At 50.7% G+C, this 22,603-nt stretch overlaps 1 protein-coding gene across 1 annotated transcript; it reads right to left on the reverse strand.

The window, feature by feature from the left end:
- Positions 1-904: 904 nt before the first annotated feature.
- Positions 905-13,295, reverse strand: OAZ2 (ornithine decarboxylase antizyme 2). Its single transcript, XM_062501305.1, is given in 6 exon segments — positions 905-1,646; positions 3,364-3,449; positions 5,217-5,392; positions 9,977-10,057; positions 10,059-10,134; positions 13,276-13,295. Coding segments are annotated over 6 exon segments (573 nt in total). The 3' UTR covers positions 905-1,512.
- Positions 13,296-22,603: the final 9,308 nt, after the last annotated feature.

Consider the following 22,603-nt stretch of genomic DNA (forward strand, 5'->3'; position numbering starts at 1 on the left):
AATCCTGCACTTTACCAGTCAATTTTACTAGTAAACAAAGTGGTTTCCATACCATAAGCTGGGACGTGCCAGCCTGGGGCACCATGGGGTAGCAGCTGGCCACTGGCACATGCAGGGACACCCAGGAGGAACCTGCCAGTCTCAGGCCAGAGTAGAGGCAGCTTCAGCTACAAGAAGGGATAAAACTGCACCCTTCTCGAGCCAGAAGCAGCATTCAGCAGTTTTAGCCAGGGAACACCCATTCCTGAGGGCTCCTCTTTCAGAGGACAGCCCATTTGATTTTAAACTGATAAGAGGGTCTAATGCCCTGCTGGAGGGAGCACAGCTCCTTTCCCTCTTGGTTTTATGGAAGTGAAGGAGGGCAAAAAGAGACCCAAAATTATTCACGCACACTCAGATCCCAGCCTCTCCCAAACCAAACACTCACCATGGTGGGTAAGAAATTACTCGGGTCCAGCTTTCAACAGAATCATCTGTCGAAGGGCAAAAGCACAACAGAAACAATCCCACAAGGAGCCAGGCCAGGAAGAGCTGAGGACACAGCCCTGGAGTACATCCCCCTTCCCTGGGGCCTGTCAGAGTGAGCCAGCCAGGATACAGTACCACAGTGCAGGGCATCTCCTCTGGTATTGGACAGGGCTGGACTAAGCCATGACCTACTGTCAGCACCTGCCCCCACACAACCCCTTTGTTCAGATACAGCCAGTGGTGGCATCTCAAGGCTTGAGCTCATCCCTGTGGGAAGGGGAGCAGGAACAGAGGTGAAGGCTTGGGGTTGTTCCAAATCCATCCTGGGGTGGAGGGTAAAGGCATGAGCTTCTCTTGTCTCTTTGGACCATCCCAAAAATCACAGTGCAGGTCAGGAAATTGTTCCTCCCAAATAAACAGCCCCAGGTGTGTGAAATTGATCTGAATGCCCCTTTTATTGAATGCTGTGATAGTGTAGTGGGAACGTGGAACAGGGTTAAGACTGCATAAAACAAAAGCTAGAAGAGCAAGAAGTTTCAAAAAAAAAAAAAAGTTAGGCCAGTTAAACCAGCATTGGAGTGGAGATGCATGGGGGTTTAATGTAGTGTTAAAGGATAAACTTGAGCATCTCCTGCATGTGCCCCACACCAAGCCAGGCTGTTTTTAAGGTCTTGAGTGGGAAATGAATGGGTCATGTTCCAGCTGAGCCCATGCTGGGCAGGCAGGAGGCACCAGTGGGGGTTCGGAGGAGTCCCAAAGGTGGTACCAACCTCGGGGCTCCCACACCATGCAGCTGCATGAGAAGAGCTCCTGTGCCAGTTCATAAACATCTTCCTTCTCCTAGTGATGATTACATGTGTGATAGATAGTTCTCTAGGCAACATGTTTCAATGAGAGTCAACTCTGGAGATACACAGCCCAATCTAACAATGAGAAATGCGCCTGCAGTTCAACAGAAGCTCTGCTTCCCTCTCCTTGGGAAAGGAGGTGGTCCTCTCTCCCCTCCACAGCATGTTAGGGTGCCACTGGAGCTCCCTTCTGCAGCTATTCTTCATCGGAGGAAGAGCTCTGATCCAGGGGGTACACCATGAACATCACATCTGGCCGCGAAGGGACAGCGGGATGGCCAGGCCGCACGATCTCAAAGCCCAAGAAGCTGAATGTCTTCAGGAGTGGAGCTACCAAAGAGAAGGAGATCTGTTACTACCAGGAATAATCCTCTTTACACCTCTCCCTTGAGCCATCAGTATCAAAGTGCATGGGACACCCCCTGTGAGTGCATCCAGCTTCCTCTGCAGAGAAGCACAGCTCTCTCCAGCAGGGGTTTTTGTGCTCATCGCAGCTACTCCTAAGTGTGAAGGGGTTTTAGCTGAGCAGCTTTGTCCATGTTTCTCCTGCAATGCTGCTTCTATCCCCTGTGAGAAACGGCAGTGGTTGGTTGTCTGCCTGCAGCAGCTGCATATTGCTGCTTTCCAGGATGCATGTGGCCGTGCCATAGGTTTTGTCCTGACGCAGCACCCTTGAGTGGTGAGAGAGGAGACAGCAGTGAACACGAATCTGCTTTGGGACGAGGTAGACATTTGCTGTCTCCACAAGGAGGTGCTGGAGCTCTGCACAGGTCGGGGTGGGACCGCAGGAAAGCCACTTGGGGTTGCATGTGGGAATTCAGAGTGGGGCCAGCCCAGACAGATACGGTTCTGTGGCACCACGCCTGTGTCCCTGAAGCATGACATGGCTGGCCTGTGACCTGTGGCACCCTCGTGCAGAATCCCATCCCTATGGTACCCTCGGGCAATCAGCTCCAGGACACTGAGTGACCATGCAGAGAGCTCCTGAAGATACTTTCTGGCAGCACTGAATTTCAGCTGCATAGACAAGGACCTGGATCCACTCGGGATCTCCTACCAACACCCCCTGGCACCGGCTGTCCTCTGTCCCCAGCCTCCGCAGGGGCCACCTACGAAACCGGTGCTAGTGGTGACATAAAAGGACTTGATTTGGAAATTATTCCAGGCATGGTAATGAGGGATGATGACATCTTCCTGGGCTCAGCTAAGCTTTACTAAGGCCCTTCAGTTTCGGAGAAGCTGGGACAGCTCATGAAGCTGTGGAGTTAAATTAGAACTGGGGCTGGAATTACTAGGCTACAGCGTGGCTCTGGTGGGATTTAGAATGACAAGATCCCAGCCTGGTACATCCCCCAGCCCCCTGGCTTGTAATCCCTCACCCAGCTGGTCTATCTTTAGATCCTAATGCAGCCCCCAAAGCCACAAGCATCTCGAGCCATGGCCAGGATTACCTGTAAGCCTGGAAAGGACAGAAGTGCCAGGAGATCTTTAAAAAGCTGATGAATTTCAGGGCAACAGGCTCTAAGTGCTTGTTTTGCATCTAATAAACTCCTCCCTAGTTTCACCTTCCATATCACAGCAGCCTGGTGCCAAACAGAGACTTCACTGCTTACCAAAAGGGGAATATTAAATGACACTAAATGAGAAAATTGCCCCAAATCATTTAGGAGCAGCTTTTTGCACCAGAGTATTTAATGGCAGGGCAGCAAAGCAGATGAATGGAATCCCATGGAATCCCAGACTGGTTTGGGCTGAAAGGGACCTTAAAGCTCATTGAGTTCCGCCCCACTGCCATGGGCTGGAACAACTTCCACTAGACTAGGTTGCTCCAAGCCCTATCCAGCAGATCTGGAGAAACCACAACACTCCTTTACCTTTCAGAAAGTGCTTATTTCCTCTACAAGAAACTATTCCCATAAGAATTATGCACATAACGATCCTTGCACTAGGAGGTTCCTGTGAGTCTTGCCCTGGGACTAGTTCTTTACAGCTTCAGCAGCACCGTGTGGGATGTCAGGAGCAATCCCGAGCGGGGGCCAGCCCTCACCTCGATCTTCTCTGCTTTTTCTGAAGCAGACGAAGACATAGTTGACTTTCATTTTTTCTTCAGCAAACTCCAGCAGTGCTGACAACCTGCCAAGGAGGGGTAAGACAAAAGGACATCAGCTCTGAGAAGTCCTGTCCTGAGGAAGCCTCTGAGCATTATCGAATTATCAACTGTTTGGATGTTTTCAGACACAAAGGTTGTTTACAGCCCCCTTCCAGCAAACAATGGGTGCTGAAACAATGGGCTTCCTGCCCTGCAGATTCAAGAGCTGTCCTTGCTCCGAGTCAGGATCAGTTCCTGTCCTCACAGCCACAAACACCCTCCCCACCCGTGGTGCTCTGGGACTGAAGCCTTCGTAGGCAGGAAGCAGAATATCACAGCTGCTCCCCGGCCAGGCTGCATTCCCTGGCAATGCACATGGGGGATCTGGGAGTTCTGTACTTTTTGGAAAGGAAAACTGCCCAGAACCAAGCTCATGGCAGGCAGAAAAGGAGAACAAACCATCCCCAGAGAATGTGTGCACAAGCAAAGCCATTTCCTGAGCACATTGGCTGGATGGCACAGCTGCTAATCCCTGAATCCTTGCTTCCTGCCTTTCCAGCTGGATTATTTCTGCCACCTCTTGATGCAAGTGGTGCTGCAGTAACCCCTCTGCAAGCCTCCAGGGTGGCACACCGATCAAGTGCTATCACTTGGAAGCACTGGTGCTGACAGAGCAGTGACAAACAGGCCTTCACTCCACATCTCAGTAACCAGCTGTCAGCGCAGTGCAGGAGATTAAACTTGCAAGGGTTCTGTTAATATGTTAATGAACCACTTTAATTATGGCCTCTGGCCTCTCCTTGGCTGTTTCACCCAGCTAAAAATAACCTGACAAAATTGCACTTTAAGTCACAATGACATTATCAAATAAATCCCATCCCAGAAGGACCCATTCCAGGGAGAGCCCAGAGATTTATGGGCGAACTGGAGAAACTACACATACATTTATCTGGACTCAGAATCAAATGAGACAAGTGTGAGACAGTAACAACACTGCCACTTCCTGAAGGTGCCCAGCCATGGGTTTTTCCTTAATTAGCTCGTGTCACTAAGGGATGAAGCCTACTTGGAGATTGAGGAGGAGCTGATTGCTCTACAGAGGAATCTAGCAAAGCCACATCTACACTGAAGCAGAGACCTCTGGCACAGCACTTGGCAGGAAGGAGCTCCTCTGGAAGCTGCGTTTACACAAACTTCCCATAGCAGAACTGTCTGGACAAAACATGACTGGATTCTGCCAAGAGAAAAATCAGAGCTCCTGGCAGAGCCTGGCGCCAGGGCAGCAATGCTCCAAGAGCCGACCCACCTACCGATGAGGAGAGCATCAATAGGATGGAGGGGTTTTTAGTTCCCTGAAAGAGAGGAAAATCTGCCAAGATAGGCTTAATAAAATAATATCAGAGAAAATCTCATTGGCTTTCTATACCTAAGAACACAAAGATTCACTTTGCTCATTTATTGCTTGTTTTTCATTAGTGTTGGGACTCAAAAAATGGTAATTTGTCTGGAATATCACTGGGGAAAAATATTCCTATGGGGGACTCTGCAGATCAGGGACATTGCACAGCCCATTTCCCCCACACACAGCATGGAATCCCAGGATGGTTTGGTTTGGAAGGGACCTTAAAACTCATCTCATTCCAACTCATACCTCGTTCCAAGGTATACTTGCCACTAGATCACATTGCTCCAAGCCCCATTCAACCTGGCTGGAACACTTCCAGGGATGGGATGTCCGTACACAGTCACCTATGTAAGCAAAGTCCTCCCTCCCAGGAGCCATGGCTGCCCCTTTGGGATCCAGAACTTACCCTTCTTTGCTTCCATCAGCTAATAATCCATCAGGGATTTCCACAAAGAGGCTCTGGTTTGAGAGCACTGCATCCCAGGAGGAAGTCTTCACCTCTGTGACCTTGTACTGGAAGTGGACAGTGTGAGGCTTCCCTTCGTGCACTGGGACATCTTGGCTAACAGTGATCTTCTCATCCTGGGAAAATGAAAAATGTAAAGTCCTGAACAGCCAGGGGACAACTGGAAAAAGCAAATGCAAATAAATGGTCTTAGGGTTTTACTGAGGGGAGGATTATGCTTTTCCCTTCCCCTTTTGCTGGCTCAGTGACACATCACACAGTTCTCAGCCCTCAGAGTGATTTCTAGCCATGTTTTCCTGTTAATGTAGTTTTATATATTAATATAATACTAAATTTATGAGTAGAAGACTCCACTCCCTCACCGCAGGCTCCAAGCCACATGTGATGGTGCTTCATGAACTGCCCTTCCAAGAACACAACTGGACCCAACACAGATTCTGCTGCCACAGCCCAACCAGTTTCAGTGCCTCGCCCATCTCCAACACACTCTGTTCCAGGAATGACCACAAATTGCCTTCCCAGATTCTATAACCAATGGTTTGCCTCCTGGTGGTAAGGGAAAAAAAAACAGAGTACAGGGAAATTCAGGAGCAGATCTGAAGCTTGTGAGAAGGTCTTCTCTAGAGACCACAAACATACACATCCTTCCCCAGTCCTGCCCCATGGGGATGCCAAGCATGCAGATTACTTGAGATCAGCTCAGCAGTTCCTAGAAAACAATTCAGTGGCTAAAGCTCCATTCCTTTAGACAATTCCTGCAGGCACTTGGCTTGCCCAGGAATGATTTCCATGTTTCAGTGACACAAGCCCCAGCGAAAAAAGCAGAGCCCTGAGTTAAATGCTGGTACTGCAGTGAAGCTGAACTGTCCCCGGTGCTTGGTGACAGCTCATATGTCCCTGTCCCTCACATTCACACCCACCTGCACAGCTTTCAAGGGCAGAAGTAAAGCAGACACCCAAAGTCATGAGAGCACCTGGAGAGCCAGGTCTCCCTGCACAGCAGGTGGGTGGGCAGTGGCTTACTCCACTGCATCATTGGGTGAGCAGCTGTCCAGCCTCCAGGTATTTTATTTGAACAGGGCAAGTAATTCAGCAAACTCCTTTCAAGCTCCTCAAGCTACTATCCCAGTGCTTTAATTCCTATTACCTCCTGTCTTAAAATAGATGCCCCTTGGTTTGACTACTGTAAGACAGAGAAGCCTCTGAGGACATTCACATTGGTGACAAAGCAATACCATGTGCAAATTGGGAGTGGCTTGGCCTCTGAAAGCCAAGCAGAGGAAGCTGCCTTTCATTGAGAGCTCACAAAGCTGAGCTAAAAAACAAGTTTACACTTCACCAGAATAAATATCCTGTAGGAAACAAGTTTATTCATCGAGTTTGAAGGAAGTCTGAGTGGCTGAGTGCACCAAGAAATGCACTGAGAGCTGCTCCAGTGAGGACAAGCTGTGGTTGTGATGGAACCAGGAGAGAGAAGCAGGGCTGAATACAGGGGTTCTTAAAAGAAATACATCCCAGGGTCTTATGTGCATATCATTCAGCAGCAATTTTACAGGACCCTTCACAGTTGTTGTTTCAGTGCAGATAGTGTTTCTGTTCCAGAAAACACCCTTCTCTCCAGAAAAGCTCACAGATCATGCTTTTCCCATGCTCACAAAACTAAAACTGGGTGAGGAAGGTAAGGAAAGCAGGCTGGGTTTTACACATGGGAGGTGTGCCTTTGAGTGGGAGGACCAGCACTGCCATAGGAAGGGGAAAAGCATTCTGAGACATCTGGTTCAGAACTTCGTTGTCACCAGAAGTTATGTCCAGTGCTCTAAACCTAGTGAGGTTGTTCCACTGAAACCCCTCCTGTGGCAGCCCAGGAGCCAAAGGCAGCACCACCACAGGGATCAGCAGAACCAGTTCCCCCAGTTGAGTGGGAATTACATTTACACTGCCTGGCTGGGGCAGCTGACACTATTTCTAGGCATCCAAACAGAGATGCCTAGGGAAGGGAAGAGAAAGGCTCTGTGGGCTGCTCCTGTGAAGCAGCAACAGCAGCCCAAAATTCTATAAAAGCTGCTCAAAACAAAATCCTGTTTACACAACAAGCACTCAGTTTTAGTTCGCCCTGGAAAAATCCCCACCCAAAATCCCTCTGCCACGTTCCTGTGGACAAAGATCCCTGCCACCAGACTGAATTTCATGAGCTCCCCAGTCCTCCAGCCCCATTTCAGCAACACAAAGCTGCAAGGACCAACTTCCACTTGGTTCCACTTCATCGAGCACAAGATCCTCTAGCCCTGCTCTGCTCCTCAGATGTCCCAGGAAGGATGGGGGGAGGCCCTGGTGTGTTGGCAGGGTCAGAAGGAAGAATGTTATGATCCACCCTGGCTAAGTGGCTGGAGAAAGCTGTGGAAGCACCTGCAGCCTCCTGCCAAGTCTGCGTGCCAGGGCACATCTCAGCTGCACAGCACCCACACCAGTTGCTGTGGCATTCGCAGCTCCAGCAAAGCTCCCTGGATGGAGGGCTGAGCTTTAAGTCTCTTTACACAAAAATGCCAACACTTACAGGGATCCCAAATTTATAGCAGTGCTGCATGCGCTGGCAGAGGCAGGTGTGTTCAGAAAGGTCATCCCTTGGACTGGAACAGCTGATACAGCTGGAAAAAGGACTTAAGCTTTCAGATCCAGATGCCTTTTGAGGTCATGCTGGTGGTCGCTGGCTGCAAAGTTCAGCTGCTGTAGCTACAGCACTGCCAGACTGAAAAGGCAACTGAGGGGGCAGAACACAACCCTGTAACCACTCCAAGGTCTGATGCACCTCAAACCCTGGGGTCAGTTCTGCACCGCTGGAGCATACCCAGAGAAGGGAACAGAGTTGGGGAAGGATCTGGAGCACAAGTCTGATGAGGAGCAGCTGGAGGGGCTCAGCCTGGAGAAAAGGAGGTTCATGGGGGACTTTCTTGCTCTCTACAACTCCTTGACAGGAGAGTGCAACCAGGTGGGAGTCATGCTCTGCTCCCAGGGAACAAGGGATGGGATGAGAGTAAATTACCTCAACCATTTCCAGGCCAGGGGAGGTTGGATATTAGGGAAAATGTTTTCACTGAAAGGACTGTCCAGCCATGGCAGAGGCTGCCCTGAGAAATGGAGAATGGAGGGGTTTAAAAGCCCTGTGGATTTGGCACCTGGGGACATGGGTTAGTGGTGAACACGGGTAGTGCTGGCAGAACACTTGGACTCAATGTCCTTAAAGGGTTTTTTCCAACCTAAATTATTCCATCATTTTTTGTTACAGAAGGGGCTGATTTTCTGACAGCTTCTGCTAGTTTCGTCAAGCAATAAATCCAGGAGGAATTCCATCCACATTTCTGGGATGCAGCTATCTGGATGACATCCCCTCTGCCTACACACCACTGCCCAAATCTGTGCAAATTCAGGGCTGTACTGGAATCAAACATTCCAAAGTCTACAAATCATGATTCCCTCCACCTTTCTCCTCCATGCTGAGCCATTTTCTGCCTCTGGGCCTTGCCTAGTGTATACACAAAGCTTGGCAAAGCTGGCTGGCAGGAGTTCCAGCTGCAGGGTCCTATTTCCCACCCAGAAGGAATTCATTACTTGTCCAGAGCCCTCTTGAAGCTATTTTTATATCTTCTTTCTGTGACAGGAAGCCCACTGTGCTGCTTCTCTGCAGTTTGTGCCCCCCAAACATCTGTGGCTATTCACCTCAAGCATTAAACTGATGGGACCTTGTCACTGGAGACTCAGAGGTTGACATTTGGCAAGGGAAGCAAGTGAGTAAAGTGCTGGAAACTCACCAAAGGAAATTCTGAAAGCAACCATGAGGTCTGTGATTCTCTCAGGAACTCCAGGAGGAGACCCTGGGAGCTGTGGCCCAAAAGGGTCTGTATCTTTTCATCAGGTAACATCTGTGTGCCGTGCACAGGTTAATTAAAAATCAGGTCTAGCACCATTGACAACACCCCTGGCTCAACAGACAAATTTGCAAGGTGAGCATAAATTCAGTCTGCCTCATCTAAATGAAAGAGCAGCCCTTGTCCCAGAAAGGAGACAGATGTGAGCCAGGTCACACAAATGCCAATTACTCTACATGAAGGAGCAGCCAGGTCTCCTCATTTGAAAGGAAAGGTCCCATGGAATGAAGAGGAACATAAAATGAGACAGCTGCAAGTCTGCAGACAGAAACCCTTCTTGATCTTGCCCTGCCTGTGCTCATGTTCTAGAAACAGCCCTGTGAGGGGGGAGCTGGATGGCTGCCTCTCCCATTTGCACCTTGGTTCAGGCAGCTCCCAGGCCCTGACAGCAACACCTTCTGGAGCAGGGCACAGGAGGGAGCTTATCAACCCCTCCCTTGCTGCATTTCACCTTTCTGCTTCTTGCTTCCTCTCTCTGCAAGACATTTCAGACGCCCTTTCACATTTTGATAATGCAGGCTCCGTGTAAAATAGTTGCAGCAGGCCTCTGCAGACAGGCCAGTGAATGATGTGCTGCACAATGGTCTTTCATTTCTTAATAAACAGGTGGTATTAAAGAAGGAGAGACCTATCTGCAGCTCAGTCCCTGGAAAATTACCTGTTCTCCCACTTATTATCTTGGAGTTCATTGCATTTATTCCCATCAGACTGTGAAAGGAACTGAACACAGTTGTAACACAGGTACAGGTCAATGTTTAGAAGTTAAATCTTTCTCACCTTATATATCAGAGCTGAAAGAGAAGGATCCCTGCCACCCCCTCGCCCACCGGGGATCTTCGACAGTGGGTGAGGGGCATCAGGAGCACCACAGAGGCCCTGGAACAATGTGCCTGCAGCACTGCAACTGGGGACAGTTACTCAAAGGTAAAATACTACTGCAAGAAAAAGAGAGAGAACACCATATTACATTAGCAGGGATCACCTTTTGGAGGCTCCAGCTTCTCAAACCCCAAATCATTCGTATCCTTGCTTCTCCACAGCACCCAGATGTCAACACTAAAACCACCCACTGCCCCAGTGGCACCAGAACCCAGTGTGTTTTGTTAGGGATGGAGGAGGGGTTAGAGCCAGGAACCCGGAGTGCTGAGCAACCTCATGCTAATAAGAGAGACCTGGAAGGCTGCCAGGAACAGATGGCTGGGAACACATGACCAGATGAGTGCACATTTTCTAGAGACAAATACCTACAAATAGATCAACAGGGCCCAGGAGGAGAAGGTTTAAGTTTCACATTTTCAAACCCAGAAGTGAAAGGGTTGGTTCTTCAATATGCTCCACAACGTCCACAGCAACATTTTCACATACACATGAAGCACCATGCAAGCATCCTCCATCCCAACTCTAAAGATTACAAATTCACCCCTCAGAGCAACTTTGAACAGCAAGAAAACACATTTCCCTTGCAGTTTCCAAGTTTGTTTGGAAGTCCTACACACAGTCTTCCACAATCGCTTTGGACACAGGCTTTAATACCTGCTCTGGATTTAAGGAAGCTCATCAAAGCAAAGTACTTCTGGAGCCTTGGTTCCTCTCTCAGCACCACAAAAGCTTTGTGCTGATACCCAGCAATGTTCCTCTAGCAGTCTGCAAAAGCCATGCAAGGAAAAGAGTCCTCCAGTGCTCCCATTATGAAACACACATAGCACAAAGCTATGGAAGCACCACCAAAACAATGTGGTGAGGGAGGGTTCTCACGAGCACGGAGCGAGGAATGAGGCTAAAGTGGATAAATTCTGCAGCTGTTCCGACAACCACCGCCTGTCCTGAAACATCTTACTTGAAGGTGTTCTCCATGCAGTGTTTTTCCACTCTAATCCCTCTCCACAAGGCAGACAGGTTTAAGCATCCAAACACCAAATAGAGAGCCGCACTGTCAGAACCACCTGAGATACCTAGAAATATGGAATCAGGCTGGTTTGGGCCGGGAGGGGCCTTAAAACCCATCCTGTCCCACCCCCTGCCATAGGCAAAAACACCTTCCACTACACCAGGTTGCTCCAAGCCCCATCCAACCTGGCCTTGTGCAAACAAACTACTACAATTCGGCATTTCTGAGTGCCAAAAAACATAACTCACAAACGCACAATTCACCACGGATCTCCGCTTACCACCTACCACCAAAACCATCTTTCTACAGGAAACACTACTATTCTTCCTCCACATATTCCCTCCCCCAGGTTTGCTAGACGGGGCTCTGGGGCAGCATTCCCATGTTCTAGAGCAGGCACCTCTTGGAGAAAAGCCAGTTTAAATACACCAGGAGATGTCTGGTAGCAAAGCAGTGTGTTCTGTGCTCCCCGGTGTGCCTGGGGCTATCAATGGGCCAGTGTGTGTTCAGTAGTAGTGGATGTCGAGAGGATGACAAAGCACTTTGTGCTGTCCCCACCCCCGAAAGCTGTTGGCAGCTTTGTTATTCCCTTCCCTCCTCCCTCCACCCTCCAGCCAACAATGTACTATTGATAGCTCTTTCTAACTTGCAGCCAAGGAATCGAGAAACTGGATAATGAAGTGGAGTTGTGGGGGGAAAAAAAAAAAAAATTGAAACAGAGAGGCAGTTTTCACGAAAAACAGCCAAAGACACTTCCCGGTTTCACTTCCTCTGGCACATGCAGAAGTCAAAACATCAGCCCCGTTCAGCTGCTGCCTGCACATCTCTGGCCCAAATCTGCACACCTTCACTACCACCCCCCGCCTAAAATCAGGGTCCCTGCACACCAGCACTAATCTCCCCAAGGATTAGAGTTCTGAGAGCAGCACCCTCAGAGAAGAGAGTATGTGTGAGGCACAGATTAAAAAGGCTTTTGCTTTCTCCAGCTGTGATTCGGCTCCAGGAAAGAAATTCATGCAAACACCCAACAATGTCTGATCCCTTCATCCATCCCTGCGCAAACGGCAATTCTCCCTGAGGCCTGTTTATAGCTTAAAAGTTAGGCTTGTGCTCCCTTCTGACGTCTGTCCTTGGAGAAGTTGCTTTCCTGCAGCTTGGTTGAAATTAAGATGCATTTGGATCACCAAGGCCTTTCCGTGGATAAACTCCTCAGTATAAATTGCTCATCTGTGCCCTGCCTGAAAGGGGAGCTGGAAATCGATGTTATGCTCTCATCCTTCGGGTGTAATTTTAACTCACTAAACTCCCAGCAATCCCAATCCCGTGCCCCGTCCCTGCTAAAATGCAAAGGGCAGCTCAGCAACTTCAGAACCCCATCATCACTGCTCCTAGGCAGCCCTGGCACGTAGAGCCAGGCTGAAACCACCAGCAGCACATCAGGAGCTGAAATCATCACGTTTCCTTGTGTTTTAGGGGTCTTCTTAGTTTTGAACACTTAGACCAGATGGAAGAATCCACAGAGCCCCCTGACTTTGAAGAAATGACTGCTTTGTTTGTTTTCCTTTCTTCCCCTTCCAGGACAGGCTCTGGAGATGTAGCTGCACTAGAATAATAATTATTATTATTCCTATTGCGAGATACATATCCAGAAGCCAAATTTGAGGAGTAAATTGCAGATAACCATGTGATGAACACAGCACAGCTCAAGCATCACCCACACAGGCAACGGACAAGAACCGAAGCTGCTCGATACGCATCCTCTGGGCTCTTATCGGCGACAGAGGTGCAGAAAATGACACTCTGGGGACTCTAAACAAGGAAGAGACACACAAGATAAATCGGTCAGCTGAGAAGGATCCTGCAAGTTCGTGCCTGCTGACGCGCAACCCGCCTGGAAAAGCCACCTTCCTCCAGGCAGGGAGAGGCGCGGGGAGGGAGCGCTCCAAGGGCCGAGGGCTGCTCAGCCAGAGGGGCTCAGGCCCTGGCGAGCCCAGACCCACTACCCGGGGGGCTCCTGCAGGGGGAAGCAACGCCTCGATGGGGATTTTAAGCGGGGAAAGGCGGAGCGACCTCCCCACGTCCCGGGGCCTCCTCGCCGCCTCAGCGCCCGCCCGCACCCCGGGCCCGCCCGCCGCCGCCGCCGCCGCCGCGCTGTGGAGCGAGAGAGAGCGGGGAGCGCGCTGCACACCTGTCCTGGGTGTTTATCATCGTGCGGTCTCTCCGGTGCGGCTGCTGTCGCTGTGTCCCGACTGTGTCCCTCCCGCTCCGCTCCGCTCGGCGCCGCGCTCCGACTGACCCCGCGGGCCCGCGCGAGGACACGCCCCCCGCGCCGCGCGCACCCGGCCCGGCCCGGCCCCGCCCCGCGGCGCGCGCGCGCGCTCGCGGCCCGGGAACCTGCCGCCCACAACAAAGGCGCGCGCCCGGCCGCGCCCCCGCTCCGCCCCGCCCCTCGCCCCTGACGTCACGGAGCCGGGCGGGCGCGCGCGCCCCCCTGCGCGTCTGGCGAGGGTGAGGGGGGCGCTCCGCGGCTCCCGGGGCTCCTCCGGCTCTCAGTTTTCCCCTCAGGTTCCCGGCTCTCCTCGGGCTCCCGTTTATCCCCAGGGTCCCGGTTCTCCCCATGAATTCCCGGTCCTCTTCTCGGGCTCACGGTTCTCCCTCCCACACCCTTGTGGGGCAGGTCTCAGGTGGCCCCAGGCCGGCAACCTGGGCTGTGGGAAGTGCCAAGGCCCAGGCAGGAACAGGGGCCGAGGTGGTGGGTGAAGAGTTTGGGGAGCAGGGCCGAGGAATGAGTAGCTGAGCACTGGTGGAGCCACACAGAGGAAGCCAGTGGTGCAGGGGTAAGAAATTGGGAAGAGATTCCTCCCTGTGAGGGTGGCGAGGCCCTGGCGCCCAGGTTGCCTGGAGAAGCCGTGGCCGCCCCGTGCATTGAAGTGTCCAAGGCCAGGATGGACAGGGCTTGGAGCAACCTCGGATAGTAGAAGGTGTCCTAGCACATGGCAGAGGGATTGCAAATAGATGTTATTTAAGGTTCCTTCCAACCCAAACCATCCCCTGACGTGATTCTGTATCCTGCTTAAAGTATGTTGCTGGTGCATAAAATGTGGCCTGGGACACAACAGGCACATAACCCGGATAAATAAGAGCTGGAGTAAAAAAATGGACACATGGATAACAGAATGTGGAGCTGCCCATGAGAGGGTTCCACAGGGGCTTTTGGTGAGCAGTGTATCCATGAGGGAAAAGAAGTCACACAACCAAAGATGAGGCTCCTGGAGAACCAGGCAGATGGAAGAACTTGTGGGCTTCAGTCCTGCAAGAGAGCTCGGTGGGTGCTGAGCCTTCACATGAGGTCAGGGACTGAGCAGCCCTCTGGAAAGGAAGCTCTGGAGGCCCTATGGGTGCCAGCCCCCAGGGCTGGAGTCCTGCAGAATCTCAGTGACCCACCTGGTCTCACACCTGGGCACGGCAGAGGCAGCTTTTGAGTGACATACACAGCAGCCTGAGGTGCAATGCCCCAGTAGGCTCAGGGGCTCTGGGTTCCAACAAGCAGCCCTGGACTGGGGCTTCCCAGTTCCCAGTGCAATGCCGCTGCCCCTCGCTCGGCAGGAAGGGACCAGATGTTCTGCAGAAAGCTGGATATCAGCCAGGGCCCAAGTTCAAACAGAGCCCATTAAATGGCCTTTCCCCCCTTCCTTCGCACTTCCAGCCCTGCTTGTAGCTCTGATTCTATTTATAATGCCCAGGAAAAGTGAACTGAGACTTTCCCACAGTGCTGGCTTCTCAGGCGATTGTTGTTTGGGAAGCTGGAATGTACACAGTATTATTTTTGCATCTCCCTGGGAAGGGTTTTTATTTTTTATTGCATGTCACTCTGTGTCCCCATCTGTGCTGAGGAGGAGAGTGTGTGAAACACAAGGTGTCTGGTGCTGCTTACAGCTCTCCAGTGCTTTGCCACTGCTGGTTGAGGGGTCTGTGCCCATGAGCCCCTTTTGGGGAGGGTGCTGGCTACGTTGAGAGGTGTCCTGACAAGTCATGAGGATGGAGGCCAAAGAGGGGCATCGGCGTCAAGAAATAGCCCCTGCCCCAGTGCCAAACCCTGGGAGCACCCCATCATGTCGCTTGCTCTGTGCCTCAGTGTCCCCTGAGCGCAGAGGAGAGAACACCGAGAGCTCTGCTGGGAGCAATGGGCTCATCATTCCTGCTCTGCCTGGGGTTTGGCGTTGAGACATGCCCTTGCACCACAGTTTGGGGGTGGCAGAGCTGCCACGTGAGGCTGGGCCAGGCAGCCAGGCTGCAGGATCACTGTGTGGTGCCAGTGCCAGCAGAGGCCAGCAGGTTCTTTATTTGCTGTTCTTGGCCATGTGAGGCTCTTCCCTGCACGGAGCTGCTGTGGATATTCTGTGCACGGCTGGAGCTCCCAAGTTCCCAGGCAGGGAAATATCTCACAGAGCAAAAAACGCCTTGCTTGGACTCGGGTCCTGCCTGTCCTCTCCCTTGTCACTGTCACCTGGCTACACTGCCCGAAATGATCCCGATTCTCTCTTTCCCTGCCCTGCCAGGTCCTGCGCTGCTCCGTTCCCTCTGTGCCTCAGGGCCTTCCTGCTCTCCCCGGGTTTTATTGCCCTGCCCAGAATTTTGGCAGTGAGAAATGCTGTTGCTTCATATTTTTGCCTCAGTTTCTTTTTGCCACAGCCAGTCTGATGAAGGACAGACATCTCCAAATAGCTTTACTCTGTTACGCTTGGTTCTGGGGTTGACTATCCCAAATTCTAGATGCAAAACAGATGCAGTCTGCAACCTCTCTGTTTTAGAAGCTTGCAAACACTAATTAAGCATATCTTTAATTATTTTGATTAAATGTGGACTGTGTAGCTCTTAAAAATACTTTCCACGAGGACAAACTGTGGAAAGAAGTGATCCATTTTTCCCCAGCTAGGGGAATGGAGCCTCAGAGCCCCTCTGTGCCTGGAGCTAGTGACACTCGTGGGCTGTGCAGATGGCTTTAGCCTCAGAGCTGCCTGACACCGGGACAAAAGCTGCTAGGTGGGAGACACATATCTGGGGATGTAAATAACTTTTCAACAGTGCCTTTTTATGCCCCTTCTGCAACTGCACTTCTCTTTTTTAATGTGAGGTGTTTGCCTGAGGAGAAAACAGAAGTGAAACAGAAGTGAACCCTGCCAGAGAATTTTGTTTTCATACCTCAGTCCCAGCCCTTCTGCCAGTTTGATCTTCCTGTGCTGACCTGTCTGTGTCTGTTACAACCAAAACAGCACCAGGAGCATTCATGCAATTTTGGCTCCCTGTGTTTTGAGGTGAGCTGTGCATAAATTCCCTAAAGGTGGCCCATCAGTGCATCTGGAATTGTCTTGAGTGTCCATCTGCAAGGTGGGTTTCAATAGTTTGAACAGTCAAATTTGTGTCACTCACCTGTGTTTTCAAACTGCTTCACATCCGTAACAACAAATGAGGTTCCTTTCATACTGTGCTGATAGTTTTCTGCTCTCCCTTTATATTTCCAGAAGGATGACTTGGTTTCTTGGCAGACCTGCCTGAAGCTGAGGGTCAGATTTAAGGCATGTTGCTGACATCAGTGGCTTGCTTTTTTAATGAGCTTTGTCAGAATTCGTTCTTTAGCCATTAAGTGGTGCCAGTGCAGAGTTCATGCATGAGCTGAGCTGAAACCTGCTCGGTGTGAATTAGTGATGAGGGAAAAGGAGGTCGGGAACGTCTTGTTTCAGGGAATGGCGATAACGGGTGTGTCCAAGGCCTGGAACCAGGGAATGGGCAAAAGATCACTTAGAGATCATGACAAAGGATGAATTCCCACTGCTGTGCTCTGAGGAGGTCTTGTCCTTCCCCATGCCAGTGGGATGTGCATCAGCACCAAGCAAAGGTGTTCCTGCGCAGCCTGAATTTGGGTGGTACTGGGGTGGGTTGAGGAGCTGGATGGTGTCAGGGGAATGAGCTGGTGCTATGACATGATGGGTCTGTCACAAACTTGTGTCGCTCATGAGCCCTGTGCTCCAGAACGATGCTGTGGGTCAGCGCCAGTGCCTTTGGAGATGGCATAATACTCTGCTGGTATTGTGAGGTGGCCATGAGGAAGACATGCCAGAGCAAGTCTCTGAATGTCCCTCCAAGCAGTTGAGTGTTGGGATGGGTTGCCCTGGAGAGGCAGAAGGCTTTTACTGGCAAATACTGGAAAAAAAACCAAAACGGCAGTTCCTCCAGCTGTGGTAATCTGGCACAACAGAACCTGGAAATGGGGTGTGGTGGAGAAAGTAATCCATGGAGTACAGAGCTTTCCAGCAAGCCAGGAACATGTGGATGAGAGGTTCATGCATGCAGCTCCCAGCTCTTGGCTGTGTCAGCCAAGCTGGCAGTGAGGAATATCTGTGGGAGCTGGGGTTTGCTCCGGAGGTCACTTCTTCCTTGGCCAAAATAAATACTTCTGTAATTCCCTGTCCCTGTTTCCACTGCCCGTAGCTTCTCTGCATCATCCCTGCTGCTTTGCGCCCGAAGCTCTTTTCCTTGGCTGCTTGTGGAGTACAACACACTCCAGGATACTCAGTGCAGGGTCTGGTGGGTGGCACAAAGAGACAAAAAAGGGATAAAATCAAGCAGGAATTGATAAAAAAGGAGAATACAGAAAAGCCCTTGGGTGGTGGGGAGGTACCTTGCTCCTGGCATGTGCACATCTGAATCCAGCCAGGGCTTTGTATTGATTCTTTTAAAAGCCCTTTCAATTATTTTTACAATGAGCTCATCTTTCCTGGCACATCCTTGCTCTCTGTACATTCCATACTGGCATGGCAGGTATTGTTCATCTCTCTGTAGTCATGCACAGGTAAGCTGGGAACAGCAGTTCTGCTGCTTGTCTCTGGAGAAAAAGAGGTCATGTCTTGGCTGCTTGTAGGTGGGATAGATGGAGCTGGAGGTGTTTCTGATGAAACTGCCTGAACTTAGCCAAAACAGGCCCTGTGTGCTGCCTCTGAGCAGTGGGACTCACACAAAAGCTGTTTTTCTGTGGTCAATACTTTAGGAAACATTCCTGTGAACAGAGGTAGAGTTGTAGAAAAGACTGGGTGGTGTGTTGGTACATGGTGATGAGCCACTGCTACTCCAGCCAAAAATCCAAAAGGACTCTTGGAGTTGCATTTTTAAGACCACAAGCTGACTGCACACTGCAAGGACAGTAAAAAAATTAAAAAATCTTGTGTTTGCCCATGGCATTCAGAGTACCTGAGTGAGGCTTCTTGTAAATGTCGCATGGCAAGAACTCAGAACTGTCTCTTGGGGGAGCTTATTTTGTATAATTCATCTTAATTTATGGCTGTATCATAAAACAGGAAATCTTGGAAATCCCAAATCTGGAATCCTTAAAGTGCTGCCCCAAAGCTCCCTGAGCAGAGGGTGCTCCCTGGTGAGGTGACACGGGCAGCACCCTAAGCCTCGCTCTCCCTACGTGTTTGATTTAAGCCGACTGAGCCAAGGAGTGGGTCCCATGGAGCCAACACAGAGGGTTGGCTCCATCCTCCAGAAGGACTCATGGTCCTGGGGATGCTGCAAGGCAGCACCAGTGGTTCAGAGCTGAGGATTCACCCCTGGCTGCAGAGCTCCTGTCTGCTGACACCTCCTGTGCTGGTGGTGAAGCCGTTGGAAGCAAAGAATCAAGAAGCTCAAGGACCTGTCCAGGCAAAACACCTCCTTTTGCTTTAATAATTTTGTTTTTCTCAATTCTACACTGCCATAATAATGTGTACAGGCCTGTTTCACTGTACAGGTTCACTCAGAGGATTCATTCTGAGATCCAGATATTTCTAGAACGTGATCATACCTCTGTCCTATCCTCTGGAAAAAAGGTAGTGTTTTTTCTCTCTTTCCATGTCACATGTGCAAACATGGATTTTGCCAGCTGGGTTTGAGGATGCACTCCCTGCAAAACACCCAAATCTGTGTGGATTCTTCCTTTCTGTGCCTCTGTGTGTGTGAGATGTCTGCTGGGCATGTTTCTGTTCCAGTGCAGTTGGATTCATAAAGCTCCTGTTTTTGCAGCGCCACAGGAATTTGCAGGCTCAGTGAAATCGCTGGGGGCTCCCTGCAGAAGCTGGCTGGGTGCTAGCCCTCTGCATCATTTGCAAACAGAGGCAAAGGGCTGATGGAAGAAAAAAGCTGCCTGCCCTGCTCTGGCTTCTGACTCCTGTCAGCAGCTGCAGTGTGTTAACCACAAGCCAGGGTGCTGCTATTCCTCAGGTTGCTCATGTTATGGAGATGAGCTCCTTTATAATATCCAAATACTGTTAAAATTGTCCTCTGGATAGTTTAGCTATGAATGTCTGTGTATGTAAGTGCTTGTGTCCTTGCATTTTGAACTTTTTGGTCTAATGGATATTTTTTCCAAGTGATGCAGCTCACTTATTTATTCACAATATGCTAAATTTCTTCATCTAATATAAACTTAGGATCCTTTCCTGTTTCAAACCCACCGAATATCCCTTTCCCTTGTGATTCAGAGTTACTGTAGTTTTGGATTCTTTAAGATTCAATTAATTTACTCTTACAAAATTACATTCTTTGTTTGAATCTCCAAGAAAGCACTGCTTGGGTACACAGAGGGAGAGAAAAAGCTCGGATTCTGGAGGAGCTGCAACTGTAATTTAGGAAGGGCAGTTTGGGAGAAGAACGAGCTCTTTTACAAAAAAAGTTCTGCACTACCATCATAGAAGACTTAAAAGCTCAAAACTCCCATCACCTGGAACTCTGGGGGCAAACTGATACAAAGAAAGTAAAATCAGGATTTGTGATGCAGTTTCCTGTTAGGCTAGATGATGAACGACTTGGTTTTTACCTCACAAAGATGACTGCAAATCTTTTGGGGGTCGTTGACACATATCCACAGCAAGCTGAGAGTGTCTGTGTCTGCCTGGGAGCAGGGAACACAGCTGGGAACACAGCCATGAGGTCGGAGAGGAGGATCTTTTATTCTCAGAGCTCCTGTGAGTGTTTGTGGGTGCCTGCAGTGATATTCTGTGCTTCTCTGCCTGTTGGGCAGTCCTGTCTTCCGTGGCCGCTTGGGCCTGGGGGCTCATGGCAGGGTTGTGTTCTGAGTATAGTTTTCCAGTATTGTTATACCTGCAGTGGAAAACGGGGTGAGGGTTTGTCAGCTCAGAAATGGCCAGATGCCAAACCTTTTCATCCCAATTATGTTGCAGTTCTCCTTGTTCCACGGAAGCATTATTTGAACACAGCTTTGCTCAAAGAATGGAGAGGAAAGAAACAAGAGGGAGACAGGAAAAGGGCCTCCCAGGCTCTGCATGGCTTTGCCTATGATTTGGGACAGGAACACCTCTGAGTTGCAGGTGACTCCAGCTGGATTCATCCTGGTGAGTTGACCATCAGGAGGAGTCCCTGAGAAATCAAATGTTTGTCTTCAAGAGCCCACAGCCAAACAGATTTCCAGAGATCTCTCTCCTTCAGGAGACATAAACCAGGTGCAGGCTGGGCTATAACTGTTGTTACCATGTGCAGGGGCAAGCTGCTGTCCTAGAGGTCCTGTTTTAACCTCCAAGTGATCTTAAGGCCCAGAAAATCTAAATGTTTTGCAAGACGAAACTCAAGAACATGCCCATCAAACAACTGCGTCAGAGATTCGTGAGCTGCCGTCTGTAGTGTTCTGGAACACTGATAAAAAGCTTCCCAAGACACACAAATGGAGGGCATTCCCAAATTAAGTTTTTGGATAGCTTTGTCTTGCCATGTGTGCGATGGGTCAGTGTGGAACATACCTATGATAGATGCCTGTATGAGTTCTGGTGCCCAGCCTGAGCAGGGAAGCATTGCTGCTCCCTGCCTTCTGCACATCTCTGGAAGAAGGGATGGGAGCCACTGCAGGGCTGGGAGCACCTGCCTCCTGGAGGCCCTCTTTCATCCGGACCATCTGGATTAACGGAAAGTGGTTTTAGGCTGGAGCAAACCCTGGGCATTTTACAAGCTCATGTAATGGCTCTGCTTGGGATACAGCCTTGTGCTGGACATGGAGCAGAAATTACTCGGGCCCAAGTTTCCCAAGATCTGCTCTCCTGGGGTATCCACAGACCCACTGGAGGCAGGCAGAGCAGTTCCCGGCCGCCAGCAGATCCCACCCTGGGTGTCACGGCCGTGGGGAACGCCACATGGAGGCTGTTCCCAGGCTGAGGCCGGCTCTTGGCCTCTCCTTCCACCCAAATCGCAGTGCTTCCGCCATCACGTCCCAGAGCCCTCCAGCAGCCGCCAGCCTCAGGAAGTGCAGCAGGTCATGGGAACGGGCCTGACGATCGGTGGCTGAGCTGCCGCGGGAGCCGAGAGCGGCACCCGGCACGCAGCCTCCACTCCCCCGGGCGAGGAACTGTGGAACGTCGGGGGGAGCTGGGGTGCACGGGGTACACACACCTCCAGCTTGGGCACACGGCCCCTTCCTGCCCAGCCTCGTGTTCCCATCATCGCGCCCCATGTGCTCCTCACCGAAGTGTGGGTGCCCAGCCCGCCCTTCATCCTGTTCCCTCCTCAGCCATGACTCCCCTGCCGTGCCCCTGTCTGAGTGGGCACTGGGTCCTGTGTGAAGCTGGGTGGGTTGTTATGGACCACCTGAAATGCCTCATGTGTCTTTTAGTGTTTTCCTTCATTTTATTAAGTGAGGATGTGCCTCTGAGCACTAAAACCTCTGAGTGCTTGGGAATTATTGAAGTGTCACTTTTAGCCCTGACAGCGTTTTTGTTAAAGCATTTTTAAAACTATTTGCCAGGCTTTCCTTTCAATTGATCAAAAAGGGCTGTGGGTCTGAATTCCTTGTCCTCCAGATCTCCCAGGACTTGCTGGGGCCATTATCCTGCAGGAAGAGCCCTGGAAACACAAATGCAGCAGTGCCCTGTCCCAAGCACAGCCTTACCAGGCTTGCTTCCACCAACAGCCCTGTGGGGCTTTTTTTATGGGATATTCAGCACAGCCACCATCTTCCACCTGTTTTCTCCCTGCATTTCCAAGTCACTCTCTTGCAGTGGGGCTGGATGCATGTGGTTTATTTGGGACAGGAATGTGGGGTTGCTTGGAAGTCAAAGGGAGCAACAACAGAGCAGGGAAGCAATGGCAAGATGCAGAGCTTTTCCTGTAATTTATAAAGTGCCCTCTTCATTGGTCCCTGGGACACGGAACAGTGATCACAGCATCTGGGAGGCGTGGGATGGATTTTCAGGCAGCTGGTGGGTTATATTCTGCAGTGTTCCCAGGCTGGTCCATATTTCCCTGGCTTGTGTAATTTGCTGAGGGTGTCCTAGGCCGTGATGGAGTGAATCCAGGTGTGACAGTGATGCTGTACCCCATCTACCCAGGCTTCATCTTCACCCCACAGTCACCCTGTTCCTGCTGCGTCACATCTCCAGGCAGCCCCTGTCTGTGTCACTTGTCACCTTATCCATTACCTGGTCTTTTGTCCCCCCCTTGGTCCTCTGTCCCCTACATTCTTACTAGTGACTGTATTC

Source organism: Cinclus cinclus, chromosome 13, assembly GCF_963662255.1.
Source record: "Cinclus cinclus chromosome 13, bCinCin1.1, whole genome shotgun sequence".
Classification (NCBI taxonomy): domain Eukaryota; kingdom Metazoa; phylum Chordata; class Aves; order Passeriformes; family Cinclidae; genus Cinclus; species Cinclus cinclus.